The 16,886-nt window shown below is 43.0% G+C and overlaps 1 protein-coding gene across 1 annotated transcript in view; it reads left to right on the top strand.

The window, feature by feature from the left end:
• The first annotated feature begins 1,945 nt into the window (after positions 1-1,945).
• LOC126996628 (uncharacterized) overlaps positions 1,946-16,886 on the top strand; it is an 82,882-nt gene continuing 67,941 nt past the window's right edge. Inside the window, exon 1 of the mRNA XM_050857310.1 lies at positions 1,946-2,064. Within this exon, the coding sequence (XP_050713267.1) occupies positions 1,983-2,064 (82 nt within the window). The 5' untranslated portion in view covers positions 1,946-1,982. The remainder of the gene's footprint in view (positions 2,065-16,886) is intronic.

Genomic DNA, 16,886 nt, shown 5'->3' with positions numbered 1-16,886 from the left:
GTGCATTACACACACACACACACACACATGGAGTAACACTGTTTGAATCATCCTCACGTGAGTTTCAATATATATATATATATATATATATATATATATATATATATATATATATATATATATATATATATATATATATATATATATATATATATATATATATATATATATATATATATATATGTGTGTGTGTGTGTGTGTGTGTGTGTGTGTGAACAAGGGATGGGGGGGGGGTGACGATTTCTTAGAAATCAGTATAGGGGGCATAATGTAAAAAAGTTTGGGAACCACTGGTCTATAAATTATTATAGACTAGGTGGTGATGTAGTACGTATCCTTAAACGTGAATTAAATCATATATATTAAATTTAATGCCACCAAGACTTTGCATTTCGACTTGGTGAATATCAAGCTGAAGGAAGTGATTACATTTTCAAAACACATACTCAAAATTGCAGATACAAAGCTATATATAATACCCGATTTCACAGTCCTGCACAGTGGCTTTGTAATCGCCCGAACCAAACTATTCTACAATCCACATGCAATGGTCATAGGTTTTCGATGCAGTACCAGATAAGAAGTTAAGAGATTTCCCTTATAGTTTCCTCAAATTTCTTTGGCACTCGGTTTACTCGGTTTTGAAGAGAAGTCAAAACCGAATTACTCGGTTAGCAGAAATTTAAGTACTCGGTTCCCCTATCCCTAGATAACACAGACACACACTGGTTGATATATAATGAAAATGAATCCTGCACTTAAATTTCAGAGTGTAGGATATATCCTTTTTTTTTCTCTGTCAAATAAATACATTCAGTCCGTTTATTCGATCATTCTAACATCTCAAACTAAAACATCTCTAACATCTCAAATAAAAACGATTCTAACACCTCTAATGTCTCAAATAAAAACGTTTAGTCCGTTTATTCCCTCGTTCTAACATCTCTAACATCTCAAATTAAAACGTCTCTGACATCTCTAGCATCTCAAATAAAAAACGTTTCTAACACCTTTAAAATCTGAAATAAAAACGTTGATCTAACGCCTTTAATATCTCAAATAAGAACGTTTTGTCCGTTTATTCCCTCGTTCTAACACCTCAAGGGCCGATCGAGTGTGTTAAGTCTGTATTATCTAGTGATGGGGGAACCGATTATTTTCTGCAAACCGAGTAATTCGGTTTTGACTTCTCTTCAAAACCGAGCAAACCGAGTGCCGAATGATTACTTTGCTAGGCGGGCGGTAGATCGGGCGGAGGGGGGCGGCTGACTTATAACAGGAGGCTGGAAGGGGGAGGGGGTCGAAGGGTTGCCAGAGATGAGACTTGTTCAAATTCGTCTGAGGACAGATGACTTGAAAATGATGATCCATGTGAGATTCAAACAATAATAAATTTTCTTCTTATTTTCAAAGTGCTACGGTAGGCTACTTCGACAACTCGATCCCCTTTCTCAATTTAATTCTTACTGTGTCCTCTTAGTTGCCTCCCCTCTTCTGTCTCGAATAGTTCATTTATATCCTGCTGAAGATAAAACAAAAGGGTCAAGGTCTAGAGATTCTGAGCATCATATTAGGCATTAATACACATAAACATATATTCCACGCCACCAGTGTTGCGCATAATTTGGTTTTAACTACGATATGCTAAGTTTCATTTTCCAGGCTAATGATCCATTGTAATTGTTCTGGGTGCAGTCCCTTGTGTCTGCCCCCTTGATCTCATCACAGCTACAATTTATTTTTACAACAGCACTTGTCCCTTACCAATGTACAGTCCCATGGCGCTACCTACGGATATATCAATAGTTGTACAATCACACCATGTACTACCTGGGGGTCGGAATGGTATGTTCCTCCCTTCTTCTTTGTTGTGTTACTTTAAAACAATAAACCAACAAGCAATCAATCAAATCCAAGAACCGAGTGAACCGAACAGCGCCCGAAACGAAACCTCCATCCCCAGTGTTGTCAGTGTGGCCAAGATGGCTGGCGCGGAGGACGAGCCCATGCACCTCTACGAAGTGTTTCAGAATTGTTTTAATAAGATCGCCAACAAGCACACAGGTGAGTAACACATTTTCTGAAGCCTGAATGTCTGCAGGTTCCGGGAAAATTATAATTATTTCCTTGACCCCCACATCTGGCACTGGGCGAAGGTGAATAATAGGGAGAGTGAGGGAATGGGACAACAAAAAGGGGAATGGGGGAGGGGGTTAAATGGGGAAAAGAGGGAATGGGATAACGAAAAGGGGAATGGGGGAGGTGGATATATGGGGAAAGGAAGGGAATGGGATAACAAAAAGGGGAATGGGAGAGGCGGATAAATGGGGGAAGCAAGGGGAATGGGATAGGCGGATTAATGGGGCAAGCAAGGGAATTAGGGGAGGCGGATAAATGGGGAAGGAAGGGGCATAGGGAAGGCAAGGGGAATGTGGGAGGCAGATAAATGGTGAAAGCAAGGGGAATGGGAGAGGTGGATAAATGGGGAAAGCAAGGGGAATGGGGAGGAAAGGAGGCTGGGGAGGCCAGTGGAGGTGACAGGGTAAGAGGGGATGCTAAGGAAGGGTGAATAGTGAGTGGTGGAGAGGTGTTTTGGTGCCTGCCATGACGGGCCAGGACAACCCTCGGCCCGTCCCTGGCACTGGCACTCAGGGGGCCAGGTTCAGGCATATGTCAGTCCATGGGTCCACCGGGTGTATTGGCTCTGGGGGTGCCGTTGGGGCCTCGGTACCTCAGGGTGCGGGACATGGGCGACATAAGTGTAACCTTACAACTGTCAAACTGTCAAGATAAGATGCCTGCACCTCATGTGTGGCAGATGGTGTGCACCCAACCCGCTGACTCTCCTAATAACTTTCCTAGATTGATTTTCCACTAACTTTCCCAGCTAAAGTCAGAACTGTCAAACTTGTCAAGTAATGTGTTAGTAAACAGCACACATTTTCCAAGCTTACTCCCCAGGTAACTTTGCCCCAATAAGCTGGACTACCCTTAGGTCATATGTGGGTGGACAGCATACACTTTGCCAGCTAACGGATGTTGTATAGAAGGGCTTGGTGTAACCCCACGCACTTGTTATTGCAGTTTTTCATCTAAGTCTCGGCCCAGTGTGTAGTACTCATGTCTGGAATTAGTTAGGTTTTCTTTTGGTGGATTAAAATAATGGTTGGGTTGACCTCCCTCCCCGTAGGAGGTTGTTAGGTTTTGTTTGAATAGATTAAAATAATGGGGGGGTTGATGGGGGCCAAGCCACCCTGCAGGCTAGGTTTGGTTACAAATGTGAGGTATCATTTATTTTGATAAATGATTGTGATTTTTCCGCCATGCTTTGGTCTAGTTTAGCTGTGTTGAGGTGCGTTTTTTGTCAGCTTTGGTCTAGTTTGATGGTTGCGCCTGCAGCGCCCAGGCCTCCTGTAATTTTATTCAGCTAACTCTTCTCGCTAGTGTTAAATGTGTTTCTAGGCGGTGGTATACCCTTGGTCGGCTTTCCATATTTTATATTTTGAAGTTTGCTTCACACTGCGCTTGTTTAGATAGGTAGGGTAGCAAGGGGAGGGAAAGAGGCAGGGACAGGGTTTGTCTAACTCACTGTGGGTTGTTGAGGTGTGCTGGTGTAGGCCATGCCAGCTGTGTGTCAATGTGTGGAAAATATATTAATGAAAAATATTATAAGCATATCCAGGAGTATAAGATGTATCACCTTTAGGAAGAGAAGACTGGTAGTTAGGGGATATACTGATGACAAAAATTCTTTATTTTCTGTTTGTTAATCATGTACACATCCACAATATGATCTAAAACAGGTTTCAGAAGGGAGGAGGATGCGTGGGTCAGAATTTTGCCATTCAAATGACACTAGGAGAATATCAGTAAATGGCTAAGATGTACTGTGATGCAGTCATGACTTTTGAAAAATCATATTGACAGGGTTGATAGTGAGCTTCGAGTGATGTTTGAAATATCTGTGGCATAAGCAGGTTTTTCTTAGTGCTTCTTTGGTGCCGTGGTTAGAGTACCTAGCAGTGAATTCACGGGCCTAAGTTTGGATCCCAGCCCAGGTAGTCGGCATGCAGCCCACCCAGCTGTGCACCCTTCCTCTTGGGCTGGTCGATAAATGAGTACCTGGGGAAACCTGGGGAACTGTGGGATTCCGAATGTCACACTGGCCTTGTGTCTAGTTGATGGGTTCTCCCCCACCACAGGCTCAGGGCCAACGGAACAGATATGAACACTTCTGCCACACACAGCTACAGCATATGCTCCCAACTTTACCTTAATAAAGACCATTTAACATGAATACTGTGGTGTGAAGGAGGTTGGGAAGAGCAGTAAAGTGAAGGCAGGTCATAAGGTCGTATAAGAGAATTAATTAGAAGCATACGTAAGTGTGTGGATCAAGGTAAAGAGGGGATTGAGGATTGGTATAGTTCTACCAGTTTTAACCTTTACTCAGATACAGGCATTGAAGGAGCTATAGGAGGCTAGGATATGTACATGCAGTTAAGGTGGACTAGTACTCAAGAAAATCATGTAGGCTAACAAAAGGTGTTAAATGTGGAGTGATAGAATGGATGAAGCATCCTTCACCGAGACTGTATGGGCATATGATGAAAATGCAAAAGGGTGAGTTTGCAAAGTGTATAAGTCAAACAGAAAGTGGGGACTGACCAGGAGACTAATAGGTAGAGTAAAGGTAAGGTTGGAGCTTACATTAAAGCTGCACATGGCCTCAGTGCTCAACTCCGTTGCATTGGCCCTTGAGTCTGGCGGAAAGTAACCCAGTGCTCTGTGACACAGGGCCAGTGTGACATTGGTTACCACACTTACCTTCCCCAGGTACCCATTTATTGTCCAACTTGAGCAGAAAGATGAACAGCTGGGTGAGCTGTGTGTCAAATACCTGGGCTGGGATTTGACCTCAGGTCTGCGGATTTGCAGCTAGGCGCTTTAACCACCACACCTTGAACGATTGAAGAATACATGACAGCAGAAGTGGGAAGTGGGGGACAGTGAGTGTTGCAAAATGTGATTATATAAACAAGGTGAACTGATGACTTCTTTATGGCCAAATCCTCAGGAAAATTTCTATGTGAGCATTGCATATAGATTAATGATTGCATACATTCCTTTCCCACCCTAATTTTCCTTTTTTTATCTCCGTTTCCACAGATCCATTTAGGTATCCATAAAGTTTTGATACTGAATACAAGATCAAATGGTTGTGGAGGTAGAAGATAGGTTAGATACTTCAAGTCAGGATGCATAATGTTTTTTTCTTGTAAAGGAAGTATGGTGTTTTGGGAACTTACTCCTGTTGAAATATTGTAATTCATCAAACTTATTCCATTACTATCTGACTAGCCAGGCAGGAGCTCAGCCACCTCCATTGCTTTTCACAGAATATTTTACGCCACAACTGATACATATATGTTATAGGTATCAAAAGGTTTTCCAGAAGTTTGGGAGTAACAGAAATTGATAAAATTTAGACAGGAAAAAAGACAGCTGTGGTGAGAAGAGAAGATAGAGAAGTTGAGAAAATACATATAGCCATAGGGAGAGGGATGATGGAGATGGAGGTACTGGGCAAGAGAAGGAGAGGAAGACCAAAGCAAAGGGGGACGGACTATATAAGGAAGGATTTGATAGATCATCAGCTGTCAGAGGATGATGTGGATGATCGTACTGGCTGAAGGAGTGCTGTCCGAAACATTGACCCACATAGAAGTTGGAAAAGATGTTCAGAGAAATAAAAAGAAATTTGGGAGGAAAAAGAGGGGGAGCAAATAAGAAAGAAGTCAAGGTATTTGTTTCTTGTTATATATGTTTATTTTTTTTAACTTATTGATACAGAAAAGGCTCAACTGTGTGACTAAAGCAGATGATTGAAATGGACATTTAAAACATCCAAGGCATAGTCACTAGACTGTAGTGAAGATATGTAAACTGTCATTGATAGCATATACCCATGACAGACTGGGATGGGGACACGACACCTCCATCGGGAAGTGGTTAGCATGTCTAGCCATGAATTTGCAGTCCTTGGTTTGAATCGTGACCCAGCCAGTTGGCATGCAGCTCACCCAGCGGTTCATCCTTCCTTTTGGGCTGGTTGGTAAACGGATATCTTGGGAAACCTAAGGAAAATAAACAGGGGTAACTCTGACGTCACACTTACCCTCTGTCCCGAGGTAATGTTTTTTTTCTTACCCACCACAGGCTCAATGTCATGCCATTTTATTCAAGTATATATACGTACATTTATAGTGTATGCGGGTTGCTGGTAGACTCAATGATGTTTTATTTTTTGCAACTTTAAGTGAATGTGAACGAGATGAACATTGAGCCCTCATGCATCTATAACATATGCCCCCCAACTTTATTTTACTTTACCTCCAAGAAGATTATTCATTGTTATCCAAAGCTAATCAGATATTCATGGGAGAGGAAAGACAAAGTATTTTTTTGTGCATGTGTCAAGCAAGACATTGATGAAGTTGATGAGCACAAGCCACAAGGAAACAAAGCTGCCTGGGTTAGAGATTTTTAAAGTTTTCATTAAAAGAAAACAGAGATGTAATATATGGTTCTCCGTGCAGCTCATTTGAAGGGCCATTGATGCAGAATAGTATTTAAGGTTAAAGAAAAAGTCAGTACGTATTCCCATATTTCATCATCATCATCATCATCTTGAGACATTGCCAGTCCACTGCAGGACAAAACCCTTTTTCAGTATTCCCAACCTCTCTGTCTGATGTTGTCTACTCCATCCTGCTGTGGCGAATGTTCTAATTTTTTCTTCCACCTGGCCTTATGTATGTCTGGCCAATATTTAACCTGTCCGCTGCGATTGGCACGGATTTGGCGTTCACTGGTATCCTGGTAACATATACGCCCAAGTCTTTCTCTGCCTCATTGGTGGATAGTGGAGTGTTTCCCATGTGGTATTGGTATGCTGGATTTCCCCTCCCAAGGTGCATGACTTTACATTTTTCTTCATTGAATTGTAGCAACCACTTTTTGTTCCATTCCTGTAGCTTGGTGATATCTTCTTGTTGGAAATCCGCAGTCAAGGGGTTAAGAAAGGGATAAGAGATGAATGTATATGTTTAAGTCATTGTACAGTATATATATCAACCTCTTTTGGGGGGACAATAACTTTTTATCCTCTTTTTCATACCACTAGTAGAATCTGACTGTGGTTTTCAAAGATTACATAGACATTATTCATAGCACTGAGCACAGCCATCATGATTGCTATTTTGGGAATGATCATAATTAGATAGGTTGATTTTTATTTGGGAGGGTGATCTTTGTGAATGCATGATCTTTGAAGCTTGCATGTTTTGCTCTCTTAACTCGGCCAATAGTAACTGAAGTGACTTGTCTATGCTGTTAACTGTGGAGGCTCATGGAATTAAAGAATGTATTTGAGGAACTGATGGAAGCTTCCTAACCTGCTTTAGATGTGATTCTATAAAATGCTTCTTATGTATTGTGATTCTTTTTTTTTTTTCCTCATTGTGGCTTTGCTTCTTACATACTAACTCCTTCAATAAATATACTTACATTTAGTACTGTGTTGTGTCATAAATGTATCAATGTAATGCCATTTTATTCTTTATGTATATATATGTACATTTTTAGTGTATGTGGGTTGCTGGCAGACACAGTGATGTTATATTTTTTACAACTATAAGTAAATAGTTAGGTATACACTACATGTGGACTATGATCATCTGACACCTGTTTTTGGGGTGCGTGAGAGGAGGCTGTGGTTGAATGCTGATGGCTAAGTAGTTTTGTCCATTATAGAAAGTCTGATGGTAATCCAAAGTCTCTATTCTTTCTACCATTGATTATAACTTGGGTGGAGTAGAGTGTGTAGTAAGAGCCATACTACAGCAAATATAGATGTCAGTATAAAAATTAATCTGCTTGTGCCACTGTGGTCTGGGGCCCCTGATAGAAAGCTTATTGGATTTGTGATTCTCCATAATAATAATATAAAATCCAGTAAGCAATAAATGTTGAAAACAGTTATTTGTGTCTGTCCAGGAATGGAGCTAACAAAGGGAAGTTGTGGAATAAGGAGACATGGTGAAATAGCTGTATAGATAAATTAGAATAAAGATAATTTGACCCTTCAGGTTGCAAGCTATGGCCAGAACTGAATCTTGACATAATGCTCGTGACTGCCGGAAAATTTAAATGAAAAGATTCATAGTTGGTGATGCTTTGTTTGAATATTTGGGAGATGGTGAGGGGATACATAATAGTTAGTGCACATATAGTTTAAGGTCACCAGAAGTTCTCACACAGTTATGTTCTGTTGTATTTTAGGGACTTTGGGGTGAAATCGGGTCTATTGTCTCGGGGAATCAGTCCTTTGAGGTGCCTTTCCTGGTCTCAGGGCCCATGTCCTTAGCCAAACTAATTTCTTCCTCTACTCTGTGTTGTCTTTCCTTTCTTTCCACTCTTTCTTTTCTGTTCTAAGATTTGAGAAGTTTGTTTAGTCTCTGTCTGTCTTTCCTTTCCCTCTACTAGTGTTCGTCTCTGTCTGTCTTTCCTTTCCCTCTACTAGTGTTCTCTTTCCTTTCTCTTCACTCTTTCTTCTCTGTTCTAAGATTTGAAAACTGTGCCTCATTTCTTTTTTATCTTTTCTTTTCCACATGCTGTTTTCTTTCTTTTCTCACCACTATTTCTCCTCTTTTAAGATCTGAGAACTTTGCTTATAGGAAGTGAGTTAGTGATACTCTAACTCACCTCTTACTTAGTGGCATACAGCTTGTTACATTCAATATGGAGGAGGTAGTTCTACATCATATTCTAAATTCAATTCAGTGCCGCAAGATGCTATTTGAACCCATTCGGGTCCTGTCAAAACTGATTATTTGCTCTGTGAAATTTTTTTTGGATCCATTACATAATTCTTTTGATTGTAATTCATATTACTATGTTACATAATTGAGATGGTGGTACAGATAAAAAAATAGAAAGTCAGCTATAAATATATACCAAGTTCTATCAATGATGGATGTGCTAATAGTTGATCTACTGAAGACAGAAAATATATAGATGAGAAATAATGTTATGTTCATGAGTTCAGCTAAAACACAAGACAGCTGTAGGGAGATTTTTCAGTAGAATTAAGATTGGTATTTTTGGCAGACTAGGGATTGTTTAATTGTTGTTGTTGTTGTTGTTGTTGATGTTATTATTTATTTTGTATCAAATTTTGTTAATTTATTATTAATTATTATTATTATTATTATTATTATTATTATTATTATTATTATTATTATTATTATTATTATTATTATTATTATTATTATTTGTATTTATTGGCATTCTTTATTATCTTTTTATTTATAAAAAAATATTTCTTTATGAATATATATTTTTTTTTACCTTGGGTCATTGACTTGCTTTCTTGAGAGGAACAGCATTATTTAAATGAATAGTGATTTAGGTCAGAATGTTAGCTTATTCTTCCACATCAAAATGTGGAAATTCGTGGAGACATTAATATGGATATAAAGCTCGTCTAAGGGATGAGAACTCTATGTACAAGGGCTTAATCAAAGTAGTGAGTGAGCAGATGGGTTCTGGATAGAGATTCTCCATGGGAGTCATAATGAAGAGTACAGTAGCATATCCAAAGTGGGAAGCGGGAAGAAATGTAGCCGAGTCGGTTGATATGTTGAGTTCAGTCATTTGTGTCGCCTCAAGTGTGTTGCTTCCAGCAGTCACAGGTTTAACAGTTGATGCATAACAGAGTAGGAGGAGGGAGGGGCATCGGCTTAGGCAAAAACGTGACATCTAAGGGCTTGAAAATGTCTTAGATGAGCGGTGACTGATGTACGGGGTGGCCTGGCGCATTGGTGAGGGCCTAGGGTTCGTCGTATAGTCGTTTTTCAGGTATTCTTCTTGCAGTGGTGTGAAGTTTGATGAGAGTTTTCGAAGCATACACGTAGAAACAAAACCTCTCAGTAATGGGTTTTGAGTTCGAAGCATTACAGTACCACCACCTTCCTGGACCCCTTATCTCAGACGCGCTCGGCTCTCACAACAAATATTTTTCACAGCAAATATTTCCGAGGGTCACAAAAAAGATGAGTCGGGTTCTCATGAGGGTTTTTCACATTCATGGTGCAGAAGCCTTGTCAGACTTATCTTAGGCTCATTAAAATACCCCATGGAAATACTAGCACAATTACGAAAGCTCCGAAATGTTTAAGAGTATGGGGGTGTTTCTTGCTTCTCATTTCTTTCCTTACTTTTTTGAGGTCCAGGGAGCAAGCACTAACAGTCTTCTACCTCTTAAATTCCGCCGCAATGTTGCATCTCTTTCTACTTTTGCTACACACGAGTGACACGACTATCTACTCTTGCTCATCCCTATTTCATCCATATCCCATATGTAAGAGTTAACCAGCATCTTCATTTATTTTTTTATCTCCAATGGTAAACCTTAGAGCACCCCTTTTTCGTCTGTATTTTCTCCTGCCTACAACTTAAACTCATTCAAGAGGAGAGTATCAATATACCTCTTCACCTGAAACTGACTTCTCTTTTAGCCTCTCGTTCTTTCACTATGCTCATGGAAATATAAACACAACCCCTATGAAAGCCTTATCAAATGTGAGTGTGTAAATCTCGAAATGTTTCAGAATATGGGACACAGCTGATCCGTAAGAAGTGATGACAGGATGGAAAAGCTCATGCCAGGGCGATCATCAGTGAGGGGAACACTTCGGGGTTGGCAACAGTGCTCGGGCGTGACTAACGAGGCGGCGCTGCAGTCGTGTCGGCGTGCTCGTTGTTGTGACATTCGTTGTAATATTGGAGACGTCGCCGGCACGCCAGGCTCCGTAAGGCGGCGGGGGACGATTAGAGTGAGAAATAGGCACAAAAAGCACCACCCCAAGTCGGGCCCGCCTTGACAAATGATGGCCGCCATTTTAATTTAACAAGTCGAACGTGGCAGAACAGTTTGACATTTCATTCATTATATGTTTTAAAATTGCCGGCGAGATTTATTACTCTTTACGCGCGCCGCTCACATCGAAATGGGGCGGGGATTTTGTGTTCCGCTCACTGTGCTATGATAAATCGATTCCGCGCCGGCTTTTTGATAAGTATGAAGGGAGTTGGAGGGTTTTTCTGTGACTTGGAGCTTTCTTGAAGGGCGAGGGAGAAGACTAGGGCAGTGGACGGGTATATAGGGAAGCGGGAAGGGCGGGAAGGGCTAGTACAAAGGACCCAATAGTAGTCCCCGGCTCTTTGATAAGTAAGCATGGGAGTTGGAGGCTTTTTCTGCGACTTGGAGCTTTCTTGAAGGGCGAAGGAGAACACGAGCGGTAGAAATGTATATAGGGATGCGGGAAGGGCGTGAAGGGGTATTACAAAGGGCCCAGTAGTAGTCCCCGGCTTTTTGATAAGTAAGAAGGGAGGCGGAGGCTTTTTCTCTGATTTGGAGCTTTCTTGAAGGGCGAAGGAGAATACGAGCGGTAGAAGTGTGTATAGGGATGCGGGAAGGGCGTGAGGGGTAGTACAAAGGGCCCAGTAATAGTGCCCGGCTTTTTGATGAGTAAGAAGGGAGTTAGAGGCTTTTTCTGTGACCTAGAGCTTTCTTGATGGCGAGAGACAAGACTATGGCAGTAGAGAAGAGAAAAGATAAGGTAGAAGGGTAGAAGGGATAAGGGAAGGGGTTGTACAAAGGGCCCAATAGTAGCAGGGAATTGGAGGCTTTTTCTGTAACTTGGAGCTTTCTTGAAGTGTGCAAAACAAGACTATGGCAGTGAAGGGTTAGATAGGGAAGCGTGAAGGGGTTGTGCAAAGGGCCCAGTAGCTGTAGTTTCCATTTCCCGACGGTTGGCGCGAAGGACCGAAGAGTGAGCCAGCGATGCATGTAGGTATTACTGCGTGTTGTTAGGAATTGTGTTATTTGAGTATTTTGAAATTGAAGTGTTATTAAAGCTGATCATTCTCTTCTATTTTGGGCGTCTTATGTGTTCATATTTGGAAGTAGTTTGTTGCTGGAGTTTTTTTTTTATAACATTGTTCAGCCGACCGTAGCAACAATAAAAATTCTAAAACTATTATTATTATTTTTTTCCGAACACACACACACACACACACACACACACACACACACACACACACACACACACACACACACACACACACACACACACACACACACACACACACACACACACACGCACGCGGATAGATAGATAGATAGATAGATAAGATAAGATAAGAGGAGAGGAGAGGAGAGGAGAGGAGAGGAGAGAAGAGGAGAGAAGAGCAGAGCGAGAGAGAGAGAGAGAGAGAGAGAGAGAGAGAGAGAGAGAGAGAGAGAGAGAGAGAGAGAGAGAGAGAGAGAGAACCAATATTCCTCAGCCAAGGTCCAGTTTTGGAAAGTTGACGTAATCCTCCGGCGCCTCGTGATGAAATATTTCAACCAATTTTTATGGTCACCGAAGTTGCTCGGCAGATCAAGACGAGACGGTTTTTCACTTTTCTCTCTCTCTCTCTCTCGTATATCAGTCTGTCTGTCTGTCTGCCTGTACAGTTTGTTCACCCGAGACAGGTACACACGAACACTAACGACGTCGATACATTTAGACAAAAGTAAAAAATTCAGACTACATCAGTTAATTCGTCTTGTGTTAACACCTCCTTTTCCTGTAATTCTACGGTTATTGCTCTTGTTTTTTACGGTAAGAAGAGGCATATCATCTGTACTACTACTACTACTACTACTACTACTACTACTACTACTACTACTACTACTACTACTACTACTACTACTACTACTACTACTACTACTACTACTACTACTACTACTACCAGAGCCTGTGTCTTTCTTGCGGGGACTAGCCTGGCGGAACATATGACGCCCGTTGATGGCGGATCGCTGGCCACTTATTTAACTTGCATTTTCTCGTGCTAATGGCGCCTCTCAAGCATATAAATGTGATAAGAGGAGCTAATGCTTTCTTTCTCCGCGCGGATCGTCGTGCAGGCAGCTGAGGACACGATAATGATGTGATGAATAAGACCATATTTTCAGTGTGACGTTATGCGCTTGCTTCAAATGGCCCTCCATAATGGTGTAATGAGCGGTATTAATATTGTTGTAATTACGTGCATAAGTCGGCCGCTGGTGGTGGTGATGGTGGTGGTGGTGGTGGCTGCTGCAGTACTACCTGGCTCTTGCCTACGTAGAGTGTGTGTGTGTGTGTGTGTGTGTGTTTGATGTTTGTTTACAACGCGTCTATATAGCTGGGGGAAACCCTGTGCTAAAGCTCTATATAGGTACGTGAGTTGATATCAGGTACAGGGGAGCAGGAACAGTCTAGAATGGAGTTTCTTGTATAGCATTAGGAGTTATAGCCAAGACAGTATCATTTCTTTGGTCTGATCCAGGTCCTTACTCTCAAAGATCTCAGGGCTTGCACACTCACGTTTGATAAGGCTTTCATGGAGGGTGTGGGTGTTTCCATGGGTAATTTTATGAGCCTAGTGATGGTGTGACAACGCTTCTGCACCATAGATGTGAAAAGATGCCTCATGAGAACTCGACTAAGCTTCTCTGTGGCCTTTGGAAATATTAATAATGAGAACTGTAAGCGTCTGAGAATATGGGCCTTAGTACGATGGTGACAATCGTTTACTTCTATATGATGTTCCTCAGTCAGCACGGCATGACTTGTACACTAATGCATTACCCAAACGAGAGGGTACAGGAAGTAGGGAGGTGACAGGGAGGGGGAAAGGAGAGTCTTATATGCTCTCATTACCCACAGAAAGCTTATTAGGGGAGATGGGGATTAGGTCGTCCCTTTGCACTCCCCTTTGGGCTTCACATTAGGGTAGTTAAGAGATCACTACATTGCCCACAGAACCGTAAGCACTTATTGGGGACGGGAAAGGTGTGTTTTCAGTCTCACTCAACTCAACGCCTTTACGCGGGACTTTTTTTTTCTTCTGAAGTTAGCGGCAAGTTTTCAGCCCATGTCTTAACCCAGTCAGTTCAGTTCAGTTCAGTTGTCGGTCGGGAGTTTTGCCTTTGTAACGGCCCTCCCTGTTGTAGCTCTTTACTGTCTGGGTCTGTTATTTTCTCTTTTTCTTTCGTTCTTTTTTCTCTTATTATCCAAAACTTCTGTACTGTTGCTTTTGTTTCTTCAATATGGTTATCTTCAAATAAACATTCCTCAATGATTTCGTCCTCTTCTATGTACGGTTGTCAGGGGCGTCTGGGAGTAACTTTGGTCTCGGTCTTGGCAGAAATACAAAACGAACAAATGATCTTTATTTTACGGGTGAGCCTTTGAGTCAGGCCTGTAGGTATACACTAGTTAATACATCAAAGCTTACCATGCGCGTGTCTTTTTATTAGGAGATGGATAAGGTGTTGTCTCCTTCGCTGCCTTCAACCTAACGTCAAGAGATGCTAGGGGAGTCAAGGGATGCTAGGGGAGTCAAGGGATGCTAGGGGAGCGAAGAGATACTAGGAGAGTCAATATGTACTCGTATATGCTAGGGCAGTCATAAGATGCTGAGGGAGTCTCGACCACGTTAGGGAAATCAAGAGATACTTCCATTGCCTGCAGCACCGCAAACACGTCTTCGGGGTGGGAAAGGAAAGGAAAGCCTGCCGCGTCCTCCCTCTCGGCTCCAAGCGTAGGTCGGGGTGCTCTTAAGTTACCGCTTATTTATCCCGTGTGTGAAGACGCGTTCAAACACTCTTAACAAGGGAAGGTGGAGGGGTAGAGGAAGGAGGAGGAGGAGGTTTCAAACTTCTCCGTGATAGGCTCCAGCCCTGCGTAAACTGTTTGAAAATGTTTTGAAACGGACGCCAAAGCGGTGTTGTGAAGCAGCCCGTTCAGCGCTGGCGATTAGCAGACTTTTAACGCCCTTCGTGTAGGCTTCCGAAGTGTTGCCTGGTTACAAAGTGAAAGACATGTCAGTTGGTTTGGTAACGCCCAAGTGGATCGGGCGCGGCACTGGGGCTATTTTGTGCCTGGTGGTGACGGGCATGCAGGCTGGGGCGGAGGTGGTGGTGGACCATGCTTGCAGTGGTATGGCTGATAATGGTGATGGAACTGATGGTGGCGATTTAGGCACTTGTGGTGGTGGTGGTGGTGGTACGGCTGGCAGCAGTGGGGCTAGTGGTGGTTATGTAGGCACTGGTGGTGGTAATAGAGTCATGCATGTAGTGGTATGGTTGACAGTGGTGGGGCTGATGTGGCTATGCAGGCACTAGTGGTGGTGGTGGTGGTGGGGCCATACATGCAGTGTAGCGGGAGGCAGTGGTGGGGCTGGTGGTGACCATGCACGGTGCCTGGGGCTGGTGGTGGAGTCCATGCAGTGGTGGGGCTGGTGGTGGCCACGGTGCCCGCCAATAACCCCGGCTGGGCGAGGATGCCCCTGTTCTCACCTCGGAGCTCCGGGCGTCGTGCATGACTAGCAAGTCTCGGCGAGGCATTACCATAACTCGCCCTCTTCCTCAGGCGCATTCCATTGGGCAACTTTGTCTCCTGAGCCGCGCGCTTGCTGCTGCTCCTTCCCTCCTGGTCACACGCAGCACCAAGCACCCTCACCCCCCCTCCCCACACGCACACGCACACACACTCGTAGTAATACCTAGTGTGGTAATGGGCGTAACACCGCGTAAGTCATCCTCTCAAAGGGATGAGAGGCATGCGCACGAGTTATTGTCTGTTCTTTGTATTGTTTTAGCGTGCGAGCCAAGTAATCGTCGGCGGGGCGAATGCAACACCTTGTCATGTAGCCGGCCATTGCGGGTGTCGCCAGGTGGTGTCGGCCCGAAGAGGCTGCCCCCATAAGGAGTCACCTGCTTACCTCGCGTGCCTGAGCGGAATGATGCTTCCCGCCAAGGCTCGCATTTTTAGGTTGGTCCGGGTATATACCAGGCGAGCGTTCTTGAAGCCCCTCTTATGTACTGCCACCCTGTTTTATTGTGATCCTTACCCTCACGACCCATTCTTAGGCCTCTTGAGAGTATTAAGACCCGTGTGCCTCCCATCGTTTTGTGTATCGAGTGAAGTGGCGATGAAAACAGGACTAGGCTATCGCGGCGCTGGGCTGGGCCGGGGCGCGACCGTGTGTGTGTATGTGTGTGTGTGTATACCTTGTACTCACTTTACTCCATTGTTTTTATCCGTCGCTGGAACAGACTTTAGGGCAAGAAAAGGCGAGTGTGAAGAGTGGGAGGGTGGGAGAAGGGCTGAGACCTCCTTCCCATGATAGCAGAATGTTTTACTGGCTTATTCATCCTGGTGATTGATATACTAGTGTACTTATTTTCTTCCATTGTATTTGTCATGCGCTGGAACAGATTTTAAGGGCAAGGAAAGGGGAGTGGGAAGAGTGGGAGGGTGGGAGAAGGGTTGAAATCTCCTTCCCATGATGCTAGAATGTTTTACTGGCTTATTCATACAGGGGTTATATATGTTAGTGTACTCAATGTCGCTCATTTGTTTTCTCCGTCGTTGGAACAGGCTTTAGGACAAACGAAGAGGAGGAATGTGTGTGAGTGTGTGTGTGTGTGTGTGTGTGTGTGTGAGAGAGAGAGAGAGAGAGAGAGAGAGAGAGAGAGAGAGAGAGAGAGAGAGAGAGAGAGATCCTCCTTCCCACCCATGACAGCAGAATGTTTTAATTTGTTATTTATACAGGTGATAGATGTGTTAGTGTACTTATTGGCGCTCATTGGTTTTCTCCGTCGCTAGATTAGACTTTAGGACAAAAACTGATGGGGTAGTGAGGTTGGGGGGAGATCTTTTTTCTTCTCACGAAAGCATAATGTTTTATTACAAGCTTATTTATAAAAGGTGATAAGTATGCCAGTG

Source organism: Eriocheir sinensis, chromosome 10 (genome assembly GCF_024679095.1).
Source record: "Eriocheir sinensis breed Jianghai 21 chromosome 10, ASM2467909v1, whole genome shotgun sequence".
Classification (NCBI taxonomy): Eukaryota; Metazoa; Arthropoda; class Malacostraca; order Decapoda; family Varunidae; genus Eriocheir; species Eriocheir sinensis.
This window is presented reverse-complemented; position numbering and strand designations above follow the sequence as displayed.